The sequence below is a fragment of the Protopterus annectens genome, chromosome 6.part0 (assembly GCF_019279795.1).
Source record: "Protopterus annectens isolate FY-2018-M chromosome 6.part0, PAN1.0, whole genome shotgun sequence".
In the NCBI taxonomy this organism is placed as follows: Eukaryota; Metazoa; Chordata; order Ceratodontiformes; family Protopteridae; genus Protopterus; species Protopterus annectens.
Window position 1 is genome coordinate 791,911,710 of NC_056737.1, and position 22,686 is coordinate 791,934,395.

Sequence of the window (22,686 nt, forward strand, 5' to 3'; positions counted from 1 at the left end):
GTGGTCACCAGGCAATTGTCTAATGCTGTAACAAGCTGGTTTTGAAAGGGCTTCTCCTCACCTCTGCAGGAAAAGTTACCCTTCTTCACTTTTCTGGTCCCTTTATCTTTCAACAAGCCAGCTGATCATCATACAGGTGAGAAACCTAAGGAAAAAAGGCAAAGAAAATTAAAAAGAAAAGCTGAAAGTGGCTAAAAAGTGGTCTCTGTAGCACTGTCCTTCGGTTCTGGCCCTGAAAGTTACCGGCTTTGTTTGTGAAACCGATCCTCATTGGATCCAGCACTCCACCTCTCCCTTCTCTGTGATTTTCCCCTGGGTTGATATCCCCAAAGTTAAGATCTTCAATTCAAGAGAGACATCCATTCACCAAATCTGCAGGCCTTCTTCTTCGTGAATAAACCACCAAAAGCACAGTATAGAAAAAATAAAAAACACCTGGCCAGTGGAACCAACTGCACACTGCAAATGTAGTTTTTAAGATTTAATAACGCACAAATACTCTAGCGCCTCGGCAAACACAACCTTCTTGGAGTTAATACAAAATAAAGGAAAACACTGCTTTTTAATTTACAATTAATTTAAAGTAATTAACTTATTAAAAAATTAAAACTCTTCAATTACAAAAAGCCTTTCCAGTTACACTCCTTATTTAAGCCTTTAGGAGTCAGTGTATCAAATTTAAGATTAAAAGTTCTCTTTAAAAAGCAATTTATTCTGTAAAGCAACAACATCCCTTTCAAAAACCTGTTCTAAAATACATGCTTTTAAGTTAGGCAAAAAAACTTCATGAACCAAATTAAAATGCATAGCCACTAGATTGTCATAATTTATATTTTTTTATGTCTCTAATATGCTCCTGCAGTCTCACCCTAAAAATTATTTTAGTATCTCCCATGTAAAAGGGACTGCAGGGACAAGACAGCGCATATACTACTCCTTTTGTAGTACGTGTGGGATGCCAAGGGGCAGAATTTCACCCTATTAATTTTTTAAAGACTCTCACCACATATTTACATATTCAACACTTTCCACAGGGACTTATCCCCCAAGTGTCCAGTTTCCTATCCAAACTTTCACTAGGGGGGACATATAATTATGTACCCACCATATCTCTTACATTTCTACCTCTTTTATATAGTATTAAGGGGAAGTTATACAGATTTTGACACTATTTTTCCTTTAAAAAGAAAAGCCCAATAATATTTAATAATAGCTACTTCTAAACTAAAAACATTAAAATCAGTAACAAAATAAATTTTCTGTCTCCTCTGCTTACTAGTTTGTTTACCTCAAAGTTATTATTTCTACTCACCATATCGCATTTATCAACCTGTGATTCAGATAACATTTTTAAAGATTGTATAATTAATTCTCCACTGTAACCTCTTTCTTTTAAAACAATACACCTATGTATTATTTCATCTTGTAACACTTCAATATTACTACATAGCCTACTAACCCTTAATAATTCATTATATAGTAAAGCATTTAATAAATGTGAGGGATGGCAACTTTTGCTGTTCAGGAAATGTGCTCCATCATCCAACTTCCTGTGGATTTTAGTCTTAACCATATTATTAGTAACATCCAGCTCTAAATCCAGGAAAGTCACAACTTTCCTTGTTTGTAAGCCATCAGATTGTAAGCCAAAGTGATTACCTTGGAGGCCCTTTAGAAAGGGCTCAACCAAATTTCATCCTTACATAAAAAAAATGAAATCATCAATAAATCTGAAATATGAAACTATAAATTTTCTAAAAAAAAAACAAAAACTCTACTTATACAAAAATTTTTCTTCAAATAAACCATAACTAAATTAGCATGCATAGGTGCAAAGGAGGCACCCATAGCCATCCCCTGCAGCTGATGATAAATACACTGATTAAACTCCAAAAATTATTAGTTAAACTAAAATATAATAACTTAATAAGATAGTCGCTCACTGGACTTGCACCAAGAAAAACAACCTTAGAGCTTCTAAGACTACTGAATGTGAAATTCTGGTATAAAGGCTTTTATAACATCACTAACAATCCATAAATAATTTTTTTCCCCATTTCATTACTCTAACTTTCTCCAAAAAAATCAAAAGAATCTTTAATATAAGATTCTAACTTTACCACATATTTAAACAAGTATGAATGAAGCATTTTTCCTATACCATGTAAAAAGTATTTTTCAGCTGCTACTATTGGACGACCAGGAGGGGAGACCAAGCTTTTAAGGATTTTAGGTAGATAATAAAATTTGGCTAAGGAGCTACCTTCTATTTTAAATTTTTACATCTACACCTTGTTTCGTAAGGTAGCCCAACATGACCTTTCTCTGTTAATTCTTTGAAATTATCCTTAGCTTTGTGATATTCCTTCTCCTCTACTATTTTATAAAATGTTGCATCAGACAAATGTTTCATAGAAATTTTTAAATATTGTGTGTGATGAAGAACTACAATCTTCTGACCTTTGTCCGATGGTTTAATAACTGTATCCCGTCTTTTGCTTAAATTTAACAATGGCTTCCATTCATTCTTAGTTAAATCTTTAAAATGTAGTAAGGCAGATAACTTGCATCCTCATTATAAACTTACATTTTACTTAATTGTTGTATAAATATTGTGGTCCAGTTTAACCCCTCTCCGCTCACTCTCGCTATGCTCTGGCTTTCTTCGCTCCCCGCCCTCAGTACTGTTAAATTTATAATATCCTAGTCACTCCCCCCTGCTTCTTCCTCCCAACCAGCATCTCGCACATCACCAAGTGGTCCTTCCTCTCTACAACCCAAGTTTTCACCTTCATTTCCTGCCAAATCCTGGTTGAAAACTCTGCCTATAATGGCCAGGCCCCTTGCTATGCCAGCATCAACAAAAACACTAATATTTTCTCTGCTCCCCCTGATGCTCATCCTTTTTCTCCCTACCGCCTATTGAAAACCAATTCCGAAAAGGCATCATCAACAATGTCCAGTACAAGAGGTATAGCTAAAGGCCTGTGCTGGGGCAAGAGTAAGAAATCCCTACTCTTTTTAGAATCAGAGAAATTATGACTTTCCCAAAGAAAAATCTCCCTGAGAGTATGCAAGGTTTCACCCCCTAAAGGGTCCATCTCAATACCAAAAAATTGCCAAATTCCTGTAATAACGGCCACACAGGTAAAAAAACGCACTCTCCAAAGTTTAACAATACAGCATCCATGAGACCAGATGACATCCCAGGCTGTGTACTACATGAACTACAAAATGAACTGGCACCTCATCTAAGTGTCATGTTTAATCATAGCCTCACCTCAGGCTTCGTGCCCACTGAGTGGCGCACAGCTACAGTTATCCCACTCCACAAGGGGTGATCCATCTTGGATCCCAGGAACTACTGCCCCATCAGTCTGACGAGCCTGATCTGTAAGGTCATGGAACGTATTATTATGGAACTTATAAACAAAGACATTGGCAACCTTCAAACACTGGACCCCATGCAGTTTGGGTTCATGAAGTGACGATCTTGTCTCCTGAACCTGATTGACTTATTTGAATCAGTTTCCAGAGGCATGGACAAGGGTAAGGTGGTCCACGCAGCCTATCTGGACCTCAGCAAGGCCTTTGACACCATCCCCAACTCTGGAATCATAGATAAACTTGCTAAGCTGGGCATTAATCCCTACGTCTCTCGGGTTGCCAACTGGCTTACTGACAGAACCCACACTGTAAAAGTAGCTGACTCCAAATCCCACTCCAGACAAGTGACAAGTGGAGAACCTCAGGGTTCAGTCCTGGGACCGTTCTTGTTTGGCATCTATGTCTCTGAAGTACAGGCCAACACTAAGGGACTCTGGCTAACAAAGCTCACAGATAACTGCAAACTGGGAGCCATTATTGAATCTCCAAATGATGTGGATATTCTACAAAAGGGCCTTACAGAAACAGATGCTTGGTGCCAGAGCCATGGGCTCAAGCTCAATGCCAAGAAATGTATAGTTATCCCCTTTGGGAAAAAACATGTACCCATGAATTGCCACATAGGTGGCAGTACACTAAAAGTGTGATAAGAGACTTCGGGACACAGGTGGACAGTGGTTTCACCTTCAATAACCACATTGCCACAACAGTCCGGAAATCTTTCTGTGCAGCACACCTCCTCACTAAGGACTTTTCATCCAGAAAAAAGGTCATTGTCCCACTGTACTCATCCTCATTAGACCCATTATAGAGTACAGCGCCCTGTTTGGTATGTACCTCTCAAGACATCTGCAACAACTGGAAAGGCTGCAGAAATACCTTACTAAAAGAATCCTAGACCTAAAGCAGATGCCCTATGCTGACCATTTAAAAAAAACTCCACATATACTCTGTTGCATATCGTCTACTCAGAGGCGATCTCTGCTTAACATACAAGTCCATGTCAAACCCAGAGCTGATGGACATGCTACACTTAAAAGAAATCCCAACCCCTCAGAGTTAGATGCTCCAGGGATCTAAACCTTGTCATCACAATGAACAAAACATGCTGGAGGGATAGGTTCCTGACCCAGAGACTCCCCAGACTCTGGAATAAACTGCCCATACATGTCAAGCAGAGCGCCTCTTTGGCCCTCTTCAAAAGGAACCTTGATGATTGGATGGGAGATAGGAAATTCACCCCTGGGATCATGTCAGTCGCCCTGCTAGACAGGGGTCCAGGGAAGTAAATACTGTGAGAAGAAATAGCCAGGGAATTGTTATGGCTAGGCTTGTATAGGCCCTAGGGCCGATAGCCTAGTACCAATCTATGAAGACATCTAGGTGCAGCAAATTGAATCTCACACCTGCCTCTCAACATTCTGTGATTGATGGGGATAAACTTGCTTCTGCCTGGTATATAGTGTATAATCATTTCCCACAAATACTGAGCTGTCTCCAGTTTTTGATGCTTTTCCTTTCTGCCAGTTTTGTCAGGAGCAACTCTTTCTGCTTATATGATTGCATTTTTACTAATATAGGTCTTGGTTGCTTTCCTATGGCCAGGTTTGGGGCATACGCAAGTAAGTATCCAAGAAAAGTGATGTGTAGTTTTAATTAACATAACTGGCTTAGTTTCTGGTGTCAGTAACTAAGCCATAATTGGCTTAGTTTCTGGTCTGTCTCGGGGGCGGGGGGGGGGGGTCTAGTGTCTGTCAGCAGTGGAGAACATGGTCAGAAGACCATGTTGCATTGTACCTGTCCTCCACAGACTTTCGGATATTGGTTAAAACTTTAAAAATGGCTCTGGGTGTGGATAGGCAATGACAAAACTGCCAACATAATGAAAAACCCTGTAGGCATCCTTAAGGTGTTACTACTCAATACTCAGAGACCTAAACAAAAAAAATAAATAAATAAAAATTCACACCCTTCTAGCCCTCCTCAATCTGGAGAATGTAGACATCTGTGCCATGACTGAGACTTGGTTTAAAGTTGTAAAAAGTATTCTGGAAGTGCAGGACTACATTGCCTTCCACACATTTAGGCCAACAACAGTGCAGACTGGGGCTAAAAATGGAGTTGTTTCAGTCTATGTTAGCAACAAACATACCTCACGGTTTGTTAAACAGGATGATACCATGGAGCTCATCCACGTGCAAGTCACCATAGGTAAGGTCCTTCACATATCATGGCTAGCTACAGGTCACCACCTATGCTCATAGAGTGTCATGACTCTTACCTAATCCTACTAGAGGTGTTCACCATCCAACCAAACACCCTATTCATGGGTGACATTAACTATTCCTCTACAGACTGGGAAATATACACTCCATCAAACTCACAGGAACAACACTTCCTTGACTTTATTAAAACAAACGCTCTGGAACTAATAATGGATTGTACACACTCCAACCAGAGATTCAGACGTACTGGATTTGGTACTCACCAACATGGGAGAGCATTACACCCCCTCCCCCCCAATGTCATGTCACTAATGAGGTCGGATCACAAAGCTGTTGTGTTCAAAGTAAAAATCAACCCAGAAAATACAACTAAACCAGTAACAGTTAGGAACTGTTCAAAGGCAAACTACATCGCATTAAGTGTAATTCAAAATTCAAGGCTTCCCACAACTCTGAGACCACAGATACCTGTGCAGAATTATTCAGAGTCAGTATATAGGCATGTGAATGGCTGCATAGAGGCTGCCATATCCACTATAAATAAATAAATGCAAAATAAACACTAAAATCAAACCCGACTCATGGAATCCTCATCTAAACAGGGTATGTAATAAAAGAAGAAAACTCATGGCCAAAGTCAGAAAAAGTAACTCCCTTAAAAGAAGTGCTCTCTTATACAACTAAACTAGGAACTAAGCAGTCTGATTTAAGTCCTGCAAGGTCGACTGTGACGTCAGGATAGACTTGCAGGCTAAGAACAATCAGAAGGGCTGCTTCAGCTGCGTCAAGAACCTTAGGGATAACAGAGAACAGTGTGTTGAACTGGTGATGAACAGTACCACCTGCTCTGATCTGGGTGACCTAGCAAATCTACTGGCTGATAAATTAATCTCAAGCTTCACTCTGCACTGCCCTCCCCAGCTTTTCCAGGTGAAATCCCCTCCAACATACTTCCCCAAGCCATAAGCTGGGAACAGGTGTTGGCAGCACTCGCTAAAGCCAGGAACACTGCCTCCATGGGTCCCAACAACATCCCTAGTTGCCTTCTGAATAGTATAAAACATCACCTATCAGGACCACTTGAGACACTCTTCAACTACAGCCTTGAGGCAGAATACATTCCAAATGAATGAAGGATAGCAACGGTCATTCCCCTGCACAAAGACGGACCATCAACTGACCCAGGGGACTGCAGACCTATTAGTCAAACAAGCCTAATATGCAAAGCTATGGAATGATTTAACCAGGGAAATGATAAACAAGGGCATTGGCAACCTACAGACACTGGACCCATCCCAATTTAGCTTTAAGGGAAGGTCATGTCTACTTAACTGGTAGATTTCTTTGAAAGGGTCACCAAGGCAATGGAGAAGGGTAGTACAGTGCATACTATATGTCTTTATCTGGCTAAAACATTTGATATAATAACCCATTCAGGCATTATTGACAAGCTCTGAGCTAGGTGGAAACCCTTACATAACTCACTGGATTGCTGGCTGGCACACAGACAGGCCCCAAGAAGTCAGGATCGGTAAGACCACCTCCACCAAGAGACCAGTCGCCAGTAGAGTACCCCAGGACTTCATGTTGCGCTCTCTCCTGTTTGGCATCTACCTCTCAGAAGTCAAGGCTAACTTTAAAAGCCTCTGTCTCACCACATTCGCAGATGACTGTAAATTGTGAGCTATTATAGATTCCAGTACTGATGGTTCTCTGCAAGTATGGCAACTGCAAGGTCTCAAAATTCTGAATGCAAAACCAAACTTCGACCAGCAGACAGTGGCAGCAACCTATTATTTATTACTATTGTGTAAGCACTAAGACATACTTAATATGCAGAAACAAGCTAAACAGACCTGTTTTGGCTAGTACAACACATAGCCTTCATCAGTGTAATGAAATACAATAAGCTTATCCCTTATATACTCTAGAGTCTCCCATCGTGTGACTAAAGATGCTCATTTAGTCCAGGTGCAAATAGACCACCTAATTTAATTATCCATTTTCCTTTCTTTTGTATTTAATAACTCATGCCAGCCTGATTTATTGGGTTTAATACCTAGGATACGATCAATTATAATGAAATCAAATGAATCATTTTTTATGTAACATAATGTGTTTATATAGGGCATTGGTATTTCTTTGATGTTTAATATCACTAAGGTGTTCTGATATCCTATATTTCACTGGTCTTGAAGTCTGTCCTATATAGAAGGAAGAGCATTTACAGAATGCAAGATATATAACCCAGTCTGAGTTGCAGTTAACAAAAAAGGAAATGACATATACCTGGCTTGTATTCTTACTGCTGAAACTTTTTATCTTCATTATTCTGGGACAATATGTACAATGACCACAGGGGAAACAGCCAATGGGAATATGTCCTTCAAGTGTACCCTGTAGGTTTTCTTTTATCTTGTATGGCCCTTGCTTGTAATGATTAAAGTAAGAAGCCAAATTTTTCCCTTTCCTAAATGAAAAGTGGCATCTATTCCCTATTAATCCAAAAAGTTTACTTTCTACAAGCAAGATGTTCCAATTGTGCGGGACACTATCCATTAGTGCCTCAGTATTCCTTCCAAAGGTGGTAACAAAAACCGTAAGGTGCATTCTTTTCTATCATCTTGGTTTTTATATTGAAGAAGATTTTCTCTATTTATATTTTCCACCCTGTTTTTAGCTTGGTGGACATGACCTACTTTGTAACCCCTTTCCTTAAACCTAAGGGTAAGGTCATCTCTGAAATGCTTATATGTGTCATTATCCGAGCATATACATTTAATCCTCATGTATTGTGACTTTGGTATATTTTTGCAGATATGTGGAGGATGATAACTGGTGGCATGTAGAAGGGAATTATATTTTGGGAATTTGCGGTAAACCTCTGTGATTAAGTTGCTATCAGGAGCTTTGATAACCATCACATCCAAAAAAGTTATCCGTTCCTTATCTTGGTTTACCGTAAACTCAATCCCCCACTTATTTTCATTCAGATAACTAACAAATTCAAAAAAGATGTTCCACATCCGATCTCCATACCATCCAGCAATCATCCAAATATCTTTTCCAAAAGTCTATTTCTTCCATGTACAAATTGTGGGAGCTGTCATATATAATTTGCTCCTCTATATATGCTATAAATAGGACAGCATATATGGGAGCAAAAGATGCCCCCATTGCTGTACCTTGAATCTGTAAATAGCATTTGTCTTGATAGAAAAAGACATTTTTAGTGAGTACATGCTCGGTAAGACAAAGGAGAATTGTATTGAAGCCAGGTTGGTATAACTCAGATCTACATAACCAATATGTTAATGCTTCAATACCAGCCCAGTGTGGAATGTTGGTATATAGGGCTTTAATGTCTAAAGTACAGAGTAACCAACCTGCCTCCAATTGCATTTCAGAGATGACCTGAAAAAATTCTGTGGTATCCCTAAGGCGGGCCCTTACCCATTTAAGAAGTGGTTTAAGATACTTAGTAAGGTATTGGGACAAAGCTTCTGTTAAGGAGCCCTTCCCAGAAACTATAGGTCTACCTGGAGGGTTACGAAGATTTTTTTGAATTTTCGGCAGGAAACATATATATTGATTATTAGGGTCTTATATCATCAGGTGTTTCTTGGTAGTATCTGCGATAATGACCTCTTCCTCTGCTAGGGATAAGAATTCATCAATCTTTTTTTTTAAATGTGGGGTGGGATTATATGTTAAATGTACATAGTATCTACCATCTGCAAGTTGGTTAGTAGCTTCCTTGTCATATTGTATCCAATCTTGGACAACCACCACCCCTCCTTTACCTGCCCTTAGAATGACTAGTTCATGATTGTTTGCTAGTCTAGAAATTGCTGTCATCTCAGTCTTGGAAATGTTACTAGTTCTAACCAGGCTTTCCCTAGAAAAAAATGCAGGTCCTTAAGAATCAAATTTTGAAACATAAACACAACTACTTTGGATCCAAAAACTATGGTGAGAGCTTTGGATCCAACCCTCTCAGATATAGAGAAGCACAAGGATATGTCTCCTTGGATCTGATCTCTTCAGAGCATGGATCTGGTATGTCCCCATCTTCCATCTCCTTTTCTGGAAAGGCATCGCCATTCTTGGACTTCATCAGTAGTTTCTTCTTCTTCTCATTCCTGTAGGACTGTGACAAAAACAGATGTGGACAGGATGATGATGAAATTCCTTTCGATGCAAATTCATATGAGAGTTCTCCTGGCTTCTACCCCATCGGGTCCAGAGACCTTCATGAGTACTACCCCACCTATTTTGCTTCCTTCTTAGATTCGACCTTTGGTTTTAGAATAGTTAGATCAGAGAATCCCAGATTCATTCATATCAGATCCAAAGATCCTTTTATCTTTTACACCAAGAACATCTTTGAGTGGACTGGGTCCATGTCAAAGCTGGATGACTCTTGGAGCTGTAGCGCTGGTGTCAAATCCGAGGTGTTGGAGTTGACTCTAAGGTTGTTGGAGCCATCTCTGCCCCTTGGAGCCTTGGCACTGGACAGCTTGGCTCAGACCCTACTTCAAGTGGTTTGCATTCATGTCAGAAGACACCAAAGGTCCGGAAGCTTGTCTTCACAGAGCCATCAGTCTCTCTCTGAAGCATTCTGCTTTAGAAGTAGTGGATAAAGTTTGCTCTGCTCCAAGAGAATTGACGTATCCACTCTCCTCAGCTTCTACTTCCCAGACTTAGTTGTCTTTGCATCTTTCACCTCATCTTCCTGTACCAAAGGAGCAGCCAGCCCAAAGTCTGTAGGATACCCAACAGGGTATATTGATATCTTCTAATACTTTTGCAGAGCATCCCACAGAAGAAGTTCTTATAAAGAGAAAGTGCAAAAGGAGGCACTTAGACTCTCCTCAGGAGTCTCTCTCTTGGAGGATACTGATGTCGATGGAGGAAGGGCCTCCAGGATCACCACCTGATGTCATCTCCTTTGGGGACATACTACAGATTCTCAAGCAAAGGGGTGGCTGGTCTAATGACAGCCCTTCCCAAGAGGAATCAGTATTCCTGGAAGCCTTTGGGGCTGGCCCCTCTACCTCCTCGGTGACTCCACCCGCCACCAAGCTCATTGATTTGATCTCTTGACTGGTGTGGAAGGAACTCGATTCCATTGAGCTGATCACCAAGAGACTAGTCAAGATCCTGGTACCACCCAGGATAGGGACATTTGGAGCAAAGAAGTACCAGTTGATGCCATGATCTTAGTGATGGCCAGAAAAAAGGGACTTGTAGAATAAAGTTCCTCTGTTCACACCTAACAGGAGTCTAGAGTGCAAGATAGACTTTGGAAGTGCTTATATGCTTCAGTGACTTTTGCACTTTGGTCACTGAGTTATTTGGCACACTTCACCAGACTCCAGAGAGATTTGATTAAAGAATCCCTCTCTGAGACCATTACTTCTGTGGCAGAGAGCCCGACTGACTCACAGTTGGCTACCTTACAGTCTATTTCAAACTCATCCAAGAGGCTCATGTCACATGCAGCTGAAGGTACCCCAAGGGCAGCAGGTTCAGGCATTTCCATTAGGAAGCATGCCTGGATGCGCCTGTGTGATTTCTTGGAGCCCTTTAAGTCTTCCTTCATCAATGCTTTCTTCGACAGAAGTTCTTATTTCTCCCCAAGGTTAGAGAGATACTATACAGGCGTGAGCAGGAAAGCATAACCTGTCTGCTGTGGGCATATGTTTTTCAATTCCTCAAAGAACTTTACTAGGAAGCGATGAGGTAGTTGAAAAATGTGGTTCAGGAAGTTCCAGGGTCCTTTCCAAGATCCATCTGGAGTTAGTTCCCAGGGGCAAATGGAGGAAATCTAATGGAAGATGCTGTCTACATGACAGAGGAGACCCGCAAAACCAAGGGTTTAGAGAGACTTTCTTTGACAGATTCTACCAGCGCTTCTGAAATGAGGCCTGATTGTCCACCTCTGGAGGCAGTTGGGGGCCATTTATCCCTGTACCAGAGAGCCTGGCTAGAGAGTACAAAAGATTCATGGAGGCAGAGGATTATTTCCAGAGGTTATTTAATATCCCCCCTTAACAGTAAAAAAAAATTCCTGATGCTTCACTCAGACAGAGAAAAGCAGTAACACTAGAAGAAAAAAAAAATTCTAGAAAAAAGTCATTCAAGAGGGGCCCCTAGATCAGAAAGAGTCCGGAACTTACTCAAGATTCTTTTTAGTGCCAAAAAAACAGGGGATTACAGACTAATTTTGGATCTCAGCAATCTGAACGAGTTAGTTCAGTACACCAAGTTTCCAGATGGTCATGGCCCAGTCCATCCTACCTTTTCTGCACAAGGATGACTGGATGTGCTCAGTAGATCTTCAGGATCTGTGCTATCATATAAAAATTAGCACACAATCCAGAAAATTCCCACACTTCAGTGTGGGTGCTGGTCACTTTGGTCTCGCCACAGCCTCCAGGGTGTTCACCAAATGCATGGCCGTAGTGGCAGCTCACTTGAGATTGCAAGGATTCTGGGTGTTTCATAACCACTCCAGTCAGGCATCTTCTGATCAAAGCATGAGATTATTCAGTTGAGAATTACTATTAATCACAGCAAATCTCAACTAGAATCCACTCAAATATTGGAGTTCATTGGAGCATTGTTCAACCCAGACTCCTTGACAGCCTCCTTTCCTTTACCAAGGGTACAAAGCCATATGATTCCAAGTGAAAAAGATCATCCAAAATTATTTTATGTCAACTTGATTGATTGATTCTTCAAACATTGGGGTCAGTGTTTGCTGCAATAGTTTTGGTTCCATTAGCAAGATACCACTTGAGAATCCTTCAGTGGACCCTAGCCACTCACCGGTCTATTTTTCACCAACCTTTGTCCATCCAAATCAAAATAACTTGGGCATGCAAAAATTACCTCCTTTGATGGATTTACTCTGATCGGATAGTGTAAGGTCACCCCTTCACTATCTCTCAGCCCAGAGAGCTATAGTCACCACAGACACTTCCCAAATTGGGTTGGGTGGCACCTCTTGGGAAAAACAGTGCAAGGCAACATGGTCCCCTGAAGAGGCCATTTTACATATCAATGTCCTAGAAATGAGAGCTGTTCTCCTAGCTATGCAGGCCTTCCAAGACACTCTTCCTTCCAGGACTATTGCAGTTTAGACGGACAGTATGTCAGTGGTCTGGTACATCAAAAAACAAGGAGGAACCAAATCTTGCCCCCGTGCCAAGAAGCTTTGAGAGTGTGGCAGTGGGCAGTCTCATCCATTCAATTTCTGATAGCAATGCATATTCCAGGGAAATCTAGGATGATAGCAGCCAAGTTAAACAGGTCCAGTCTAATGCCTCACGAAGAGATTTTCCATCAGTGGGGCCAACCTTGCTGCGACCTGTTTGCATCTTCCCTCATGAACATGTCCAGCAGGTTCTTTGCCCTGATCCCCCCACTGGGGGAGTCACTGAGAGATGGTCTTCTCCATGATTTGCCCCCCCCCCCACAGTCTCCTCTATGTCTTTCCCCCATGCCTCTAATCCCCAAATTTCTTCAGAAAGCATCTCGATTGAAGAGCACGGTTGTCCTCATTGCTCCTTATTGACCTCGTCAGATATGGTTCCCCTTTCTTTGGCCTCACCTGACAGATGTGCTACACCCAGACATTTTAAGCTTAAAACTGACCACATGGCTTTTCCAATTCCATTGATAGCTACACAACCCAGGCTCTCTTCCTCCATCCACCACATTCTTTTATCTTCCCACAAAGCTTCCACTAGAAACATTTACAGAAGTAAATGGAAAAGATTTGTTTTTTTTTTGGATCCAGCAAAATGACATTAATCCCTCTTCAGTGCCAGTTCCTTAAGTTCTTGAGTTTTTAGCTGCAGTTTTTAATAAACGTGCTAGTTCTTTCTGCCATTTCCAGTTTTCAGATTGGAGTAAATAATTCTTCAGCTTCTTCCAAATGTTGTAAGGCCTTTATAAGAGTAACTTTTCTTCTTAGACCCCTTTTTAAAGATCCCACTCCACTGTGGGATTTGAATTATGGTTTTACAATCTTTGAACCAATCCCCCTTTGAACTGTTGGTCAGATGTTAACTGAAATTTTTAACCTGGAAGATTGTCATTTTAGTGGCCATTTCCTCAGCTAGAAGAGTCTCAGAACTTCAGGCTCTATCTTCTAAGTCTTTTTATTTGATTTTTCATAAGGATAGGGTGTCTTTACTAACCAACCCATCCAACCCATCCTTTCTTCCTAAGGTGGTGTCAGAATCCAATATCAGTCAAATTATCAACCTTCCAGTTTTCTTTCCAAATTTCACAAACAAAGGAGAGTATATGCTGGGCTTATTGGCTGTCGAAAGACAGTTATGTTTTTATCTACATAAGACAACATTTTTATGGAAATCAGATCAATTACATGTCTCCTTTTCAGATTAAAAATTGGGCAAACCAGTTACAAAAGTAACTTTAGCCAAATGGTTAACTGATTTCATTTGCTTTCTTTACGAAAAATGTGTTTGTGGGTTTATCTTTGCCAAAACCTTTAAAGGCTCATTCCACCAGGTCTGTGGCACCTTCTGCCGTATTTTTCCCAGATCTCTTCCTTGGATGATATTTGTGCCATCTGCAACTTGGCCTAATCCTCGTACCTTTATGGCTCATTACAAATTGCATCTGTTCTAGGAGAAGAGTGCCCTTCGGTTCAATGGTGTTCAAGAATATCCTCCTTAAGAGTCCTCTTGGGATTTAGGTAGTTGGGACTCTGTCCCATTTGTTGAGGAATGAAAATGACAACATCAGATAAAAGTTATGTATTCACCATAGCATTCCATCTGTGTTGTCCATTTTCATTCTTCCTCAACTCCCCTTCCTCCATCCCTCCTACCAATTTGAATTCTGGAAGGAATAGAAGATGCTAAAAGAACCAATGCTTCTTAATTTGAGCCCCAGATACTCTTATCTCATATCCTTCTTATTTATTAACTATTATATTGTCTGAAAGGTCAACAAACAAGATCTGATGTATGGTAGCGGACTAGTGCATTCATTGTTCCACAGGCTGGAAAAAGCAGCAGAGTCTGATCGAACCCATTTGCTGAGGAAGAATGAAAATGGACAGCACAGATGGAATGTTATGGTGAGTACCTAATTTTGCTTTAACTCAGTACCTCATTCTCTAATGTTCCAAGAAACCATACTTACAAAAAGGGATCATTCTGTGCCATGGAGCAGTTACCATTTTAAGATTGGTAACTGTTGAGTAATCACAGAAGTTGGTTGAAATGTAATGGCTGTGAGTATTAGTTATTAGTCAATGTTTTGTTGAGGTTCCCTTAGAAAACATTCCTTTTAAGAAGGCAGGTAAGCAGAAAACAGTAACAATAACTCTTGATACAACTGTAATACTATAAAACAAGCACTTGTATAGGTGATGAAATTTGCCTGCTTTGTATTTTATGATATTTATTATTTGCAATTGTAAGACAGTAAACATAATGTCCACCTAGTATCGTTTTTTTGGGTGTGGGTCATGTCTGGTAATCATCGCTAGGATTAAGAAAAATCAAAAAACTTCATAAAATCTGTATTAATTTAGACAAAGTTCATAATTATTCCTAAGGTTACACTATACCATAGTGTACAGGAGGTAAAAAGTGCAATAAGAAAAAAGACCTGATTAGCATCAAATAGTAGAGTACATTGAGAGTTGTGATTTACTATGTCTGAAAATGAGCTCTCTCCCCGTAGATAAGGAAGAAGAGTTATTGGTGCTTTGCCATTCTCCCCAAAATAGAGAGTTGTCATTGGGAGCCTTAAGATAGAGTGTATATTTCCCATGTCCTCTAAATTAGCCATTGGAAAAAAATAAGATGAGTAATACATAACTGTATACAAGTAGGCAACGCATTGACTTAGGAGCAGTATTTAAACCAAGTAAAGCATGATGCATTTAGTCAGTAGCTGTCTGTCATAGATTTCATTTATTTTCTGGCTTCATGTAGTTTGCTAAGATCACTTGTGGTGGTCTCCAGGTAGGGTAGGGAACCAGTTCTTTTGAAGAGAGTAGACTGTAGAGTAGTGCACAAATTGCTGGAGTCTTGCTAAAAGGGAGTTGAGTGGCAGCTATAGGATTCTGTATTTTCCCTATGGGTTTTCCACTTCATTTTTTGTTGGAGGTGTTCAGTTGACCCCAAATAAACTTCCAGAGGTCTGACATCATAGGATTTGCATTCAAGTCAGAGGAGTTCTGAACATTTTTGGGAAAGAAATGCTGCAGGTGTCTTGAACTTGGTTTGGATCCCCCCTGTACCCAAGAATCAGAACAGGAACCTCAGATTTATAGTGATACCTATATTAAAGATGCAGAGAAGTGGCTTCCAACTACAGCAAAGGATATGTACTTGGTAGCTGGCTGTACAGAATAGTCTATATAGAGTAGGTCTATAGTAATACCTTTAACAGACCCAAGGTCATTCAGAAGAGCAGTCTTAAGACAGTCTAGACTCTTAAAATAGTTTGCCTTGGACTCTTTCCTGAATACAGATTAGAAGCAATGGGGAATTGTGGGCTCACAAGTTGCCAAGGCAGTTTGTGGATACTAATAAAGAACATTTGGTAGCACCCTTTGTAAGAAATCAATTATGTCCTTACTCTGTCTGCCTTCTCGATTATCATTTAGCTGCCTGTTATGTATGCACCTGTTTGTTTGACTCAGTGGGTCAGATTACAAAAGGCTTGCTCTCAGTGTAAGTGACTTACTCTGGTGTAAGCCTGCCTTAATTCTAGAAAACCTTGCTGTCCATGTGAGTGCCAGTGTAAGGCTTATCTCCTGAGTAAATCACTCACTTTGACAGAAAGTCTTTTGGAATCAGGTCCTATAACTTATTCTGAATCGGCACTGATTCTTATTTATATTCCTTAGATGATATTTGCATTCTGAGACCCAGCCAGCTCCAAAGATTTAGCATCGGTCTTTTAATTGTTTTACTAAATGTGACAATTTCTGGATGTTTGGACAAGCACTTTTGTAATTTGGTGCAAATTGTCCTTGACAGACACTCACCATATCTCTGCTCATATTCTTGGTTGATTTGTGTGCATGTTGAAAGAATTGACAACGCACCAGCAAAAGAACATTTGAAAATTAAAATATGATTAACAAGTAAGATGAGATTGGCACAGAACCAAAGAAGCTTTATTAGTTATACACTGCACATATGTTAGAAGCAGTTAGTGATAAAGCAGTGATAGTGACTGATGTTAAATAGGAAAGAGTATGGGGTGATTTTATACCTGCCATGTGATAGGGAAATCCACAGGACAAAGAACAGGCAGTGAAGCAGAAATTAGAGACCATAGTGATGTAAAACCACTTTATAATATGAGCACTTAGGTTCCTGTCAATCTTACATCTATGGTGAGGTTTTTACTGTAGCTTTGAACAATGAGTGTTGTGGAAAAGGGTCTGTATTAAATCAGCGAATGCTTAAAATTGCGAATGCTGATTTATCAACCCATTAAGTACGAAACCTGAAAATCTCAAAGGCACAGAACAGCAATTTTTTTCCCAGGGAAAAAAATCGCTGTTCCACAAAAAAAAAAAAAAAAAAAGAAAAGTTCAGAACACAGAATAAAGTGGGGAGCTTCACCCCCCCCCACTTAAATATACCAACTCCGAGATTGCACCACAGTGGAGGAAATGGCAAAGTCCCGAAAACGGACCAGCGATTTTTTTTCCCTGGGAAAAAAATTGCTATTCCGGGTCTTCAAGATTTTCAAGTTTTGCTCTTAATTGGTCGATAAATCAGCGTTTGCTTTTTTAAGCATTCGCTGACTTAAAGGGAACCTGTGGGAAATGCTACTAAATATGCTGTTATGAAAATTTTGAAGTACCACCAAACTAGCAGCAGACTGCGAGCCTACCGTTAACCACATATGACTTCTGACTCTTGTAATTAAAGGGCAGGTCATAAAATTGGATCATGACCTCTGAAGTCATAGTAAAACTGTAAGAAACCCAGCTCCTGTGCAGTTCATATATGCAGTTTAAATTTACAAGTTCTAGATATTTACAGCAGATATCTACGTAACGTGTAACTTGAGGAAGGTACTGACATGATGATTATAATTTTGTTCACAGATGGAGCGTGAATTATCAGAGCTACAAAAATCAACAACAATGCCAACAAACTATGTGAACAGGGAAGAAACAGATCCCCAAATGAAAGTTTCAGGAAGTAGTGGCCGCATTTCAAGTGACAGCAGTGAGCTTTCAGGTCTGGAACAAAAAATTCTATACAAACTAGCTGCATTAAAAGAAAGACTGGAGTTCTGGAGACAAAAACATAAGGAGTAAGTAGTCTCTTCCAAAAGCATAAAGTTTGCCAAGGTATTATTCACTGAGACCTTTTTAAATTAGAGTCCATAGTAATGTCAGAAAGTAGGTAAATGGCAATAGAAATTTATCACTAAAGGTACGAAAGATGTATTTTGTCTTTGTGTGAAATTGTGGTATATGTTTAGGACTTCAATTGCAGTGTCACAGGAATGATTGTGTGATCATTTTGCTATTGTCTCTTTCCTGCTAAATACTTATAAATTGAGTCTAATTTATTTACTTTTATCCTTACACTTGATACCTGCGATTCATTATTGTTTTTTTTTTCTGTAGCTACAATAGCAGTTAACCATTTATTTTCTCCTTTGACATTGAGTATTCCCATGAGGTGTCCATTTTTCTGTTACTGCTAGCAACATGTTTCAGATATGTTAGCCACCCGTTTAGGTGTGAGTCCTCTCCAAAACAATCAAGGTTTGCTAGAAATCTTATTACGTAGTTATAGCAGTAAGAAACGGGTTGCTATACTCAACTATTTTGCTGAGCACGTAGACCGAATTTTTGAAAGCTGCTGTAGTAACAGCACAGCAGGAGTAAAAGTAACAAAAGATTCAGGTAGTCCTTACCAGACTTTTCATTGAGGCTAAGTTATGTCAGGTTGTATTAATTATCTTGTATGGGAGTATGTTTGGTTACTCTTTTTTTAATTTCTGCGAATATTTTAGGTTTCTAATACCATGATGAGAATGGACCCTATTCCTAAGTCAAAGTATGATTAAATTTCATGAATTTAGTATTATTTCACTCTTTGATGTCAGCCAGAAGTGCTGTTCGCAGCACCTGCAGTGTGCCCAGTAATGACGACTCCTGCAATTCGTATGGAATTGCATATATTAGTAACATATCTAAATACAATTGTAGATTCTGTTTTATAAGACCCTTTGCTTCTACTACTATTGAAACTGTTTGGATATCTTTCTTCCACATTACTCTTGTTTCTGGCTGCAAATCATTTAATCTGTGGATAGGTGTTTTGAGACTGAATTACTGCTCAGAGAATTGACAAGTTTTGCTTTGTTTTGATAAAACATTCCGATGTGAGTTGTTCAGTCTCGCCGTTCATTCTTTACTGATGAGTTCTGAGCCAATCCCTCAGCTCCGATACAGCCAATTGCAAAGCTTGAGGTCTTCAAATAGCTCGCGGCCAAGTCCCTATCCCATGATGCACCTGTGAGTTACCTCAGATCTAGTTTGTCACTGCAATAGATCGGAGATTCTGAATTTAGCTCGGGCCAGTATATTGTTTTTTTCTATTATTCCTTAGTCAAAATTTTAGATAGTAGTTGTATTTAGATAGTTTAAAAAGCTCTTATTGCTTTCTTATGTGATCCTATAGCTTTCTTGTGTGTATCCTGCTATTTAGTCCCTTTCCCTAGTGTGTGAATATAGCCTTTTAGTGGCCTCTCGTTTTAGGCCTAGTTTTTGCTAGCTAGAGTGTGCTTAGTAAGTTACCTTTGTCACATTGTTAGTGTGTACAGTTTTTCTTATTTAATAACTTAGCCTTCAGTAGTTTAGGAAAGGCTTAGAATTTAAAATTACTGTTTAAAACAATTTTTCTTGTGTGAACAGTAATTGTCTGTTTTGCATAGTATATTATAGTGTGTTTTTCCAGCAGCTATTCCTTCTTTTTTTTTTGTATAGTCTGCTTATATTGTTAGACAAGTGTATGACAGTAAAGGCCTTTACTGTCATATTTAGATATATCTTTATTTAGATATATTCAACTGCATGTGTCTCTAATTTAGCCAGATTCTAAGGCTTCTTATAGTCATTTACTATCTAGTTGTTTGTGTGACAGTAATTTCTGCTCAATGGCTGACCAAGAAAAGCACCCCAAGTCTGGGTTCAAAAAGTGCCAAAAATGTGGCCAAAAAATGTCTGTCATTCCTTCTCCTCTAGGGTCCTGCAGGAAAGGAAGAGGAAACTAATTGATAGAGGCTTGTCGAAGCCTTCAATTCAGGCAGCTTTGAGTGACCAGAATGGCTCCAGTAGGTCTTCAAAGTCTTCCAAGACATCTGACTCAAAAAAAAAAATCAAAAAAGTCTTCGACTTTGGCTCCACTACCCTCGGAGCTGCCATTCTATACCTTTCGGAGCCGGTCCCCAGTCTTGGAACCGGTGTCCGAAGCACCCAAGAGTCCAATTCTCCAGTCGGTACCACCTTCGGTATGATCATCTCAATCATCTATCAGCCTATCAGATCTGGAACTGGATTGTGTGGTACAGAAGCTGTTATCGGCACTGGCATTAGCCAAAATATTATTGGCTTCGACCCAAATGGCTTTGGAGCCGAAGACGATTGCACTGACTTTAACTATTCCTCCTCAGAGCCATGCTGGTCCTTCGGAGCCGGAGGAGGCAGACCTGATGTTAGTGGAACCCTCGGAGCTGACACCTGCTCCAGTGTCTTTGGCCCTGTGTACTCTGATGTCTTCGATGCCTATCGAGGACTCTTGGAGCCGACACTCTCTGGTCGGTTCCGGGTAGGACAGTCAGACCGACTTGTCTGTTCCGACTTTGCCTCTTGGGGCCTCGGCTCCTACCTCGGGCTTGGAGCCCACTGTCCCAGTGCCGGGATTGTTGACGGTTTCTTCGGATCTGTCGACTCCCTCACATCGGAGCAGAGGTGCTTTCGATGCCATGAGAAGAGTCATGTCTCCTAGGACATCCTCGACCTCAGGTCTGCCTTCCTCCTCTCCTAAAGTGCCTGTGTCTCCTTCTGCCTCACACTTCCTGACCAAGCATAGAGACCAGAGCTTCAGGAAGCCCCATTGGGTGGCCCCTGCTCTTCCGAGACCTCACAGAAGCTCCCACTGATGAGGTGTCCAAGAGGAAATGCCTAGACTCCCCACAGGAGTCTCTTAACATCAGATACTGACTTAGATGAGTCAGAACGGTCCCCACTGTCCCCCTCTGAGGATATCTCCTTCGCTGAGATACTTGAGATCCTTAGGCAGAGGAGTGACTGGCCATCCAAAAGTCCTACTGAAGATGAGTCAGTTCTCCTGAAGGCTTTCGGGTCTCAGCCCTCCTTCTCTTGGGTGTCTCCGTCCTTCGATGAGCTGATGCAGTTGGTCTCACGAAGGGCATGGGAGTCTCCGGATACTATGGAGCCTGTCCCTAGGAGGCCTAATAAATTCATTTCTGCCCCCCCCCCCAGACAAAATATTCCTAACAAAAGGTGTTCTGGTTGATGCCATGGTGGTGGCGGCAGCCACCAAGAAGGAAATGTCTGAGACTTCCTCATCTATCCATCCTCTAACAGAGACTCCAGGATTATGGATAGATATGGGAAGCGCATGTTTAGTTCGGCGACTTTTGCTCTCCGTTCACTGAACTATTTATCCCATTTTACTAGGTTGCAGAGAGGTCTCCTTAAGGAGTTGGGAGATGCTCTTCAGGGTACAGTAGCTTCCAACAAAGTGGCTGCCCAGCTTGCTACTCTAAATTCTATTGTCATCTCACCCATGCACCTCATATCCTATGCAGCTGATGGAATGAGTAGGGCAGCGGTTACAGGAGTTGCTCTTTGGAGACATTCCTGGATGCACTTATGTTCCTTCACAGAGCCATTTAAGTCATCCTTCATGAACACTCCCTTTGATGGCTCATCCCTTTTCGGGCCTAAAGTGAAGGAAACCTTAACCAGTTGTGAACAGGACAGAAAGACTCTGCCATCGGGGTCCAGTTTTCCACCCCTACCTGACCCTACCCTAAAGGTCAAAGGGGAGGAAAAATGTGGTTCCGAAAAGCCCAAGGAGCCTTTTAGGGCACATGTGGTGAACCCCCCCCTCCAGGGACAGAGGAGCAGGTAATAATGGAAGACGCCACCCTCGCAACAGAGGGGGTCCACAACACCAGAGCAACAGAGATCACTTCTCTGGGAAGCCCTACCAGCCCTCCTGAGACGAGGCCCGACTGTCCTGCTCTGGAGGCAGTCGTGGGGTCGCTTACCTTTGTACCCAGACGCCTGGCTCAAAATAACAAAAAGACAGCTGGGTACCCCCCCCCCCAATCATAAGAAAAATCCCGGACGTTCCACCTAGTTACAGGGAGCAGGCAACGGTATAGGTCCAAACGTTGCTAAGGAAAAGAGTCATCCAACCAGTTCCAGCAGACCAGACAGGATTCAGAACGTACTCAAGATGCGTTTTGGTTCCAAAGAAGACATGAGACCTATACTGGACCGCAGCAGACTAAACCAATACGTAAAGAAAGAGAAGTTTCGGATGGTCACACTTCAGTCTTTTCTTCCCTTCTTAGGGAAAGACAATTGGATGTGCTCGATAGATCTCAAGGATGCGTACTACCACATAAAAATGGCAAGGCCATCCAGGGATCACCTACACTTCTGGCTGGGAGCCAGTCATTACCAGTTTCGAGCCCTGCCCTTTGTTCTCACTACAGCCCCCATAGTGTTCACCAAATGCATGGTAGTGGTCACGGCTCACCTGAGGTGTCTAGGATTCCAGGTGTTTCTGTACCAAGACGATTGGCTCCTTACCGCCACCACCAGGCATCAACTCATTCAGGCCAGGGAGTCCACTCTGTCACTCTGTAATCATCTGGGCATTGCTGTCAACTCAGAAAAATCTGCCTTGTCGCCATTGCAACATATCATTTTTATCGGGGCAGAGCTGGACACCACCACCACTACACTAAGACTTCCAATAGATAGTCTCTCTTCTTTGTC

At 41.0% G+C, this 22,686-nt stretch overlaps 1 protein-coding gene across 1 annotated transcript in view; it reads left to right on the top strand.

The window, feature by feature from the left end:
- LRRC9 (leucine rich repeat containing 9) overlaps positions 1 to 22,686 on the top strand; it is a 3,097,114-nt gene that overhangs the window by 1,019,141 nt on the left and 2,055,287 nt on the right. Inside the window, exon 9 of the mRNA XM_044073581.1 lies at positions 17,737 to 17,948. Coding sequence (XP_043929516.1) covers positions 17,737 to 17,948 — 212 coding nt within the window. The remainder of the gene's footprint in view (positions 1 to 17,736; positions 17,949 to 22,686) is intronic.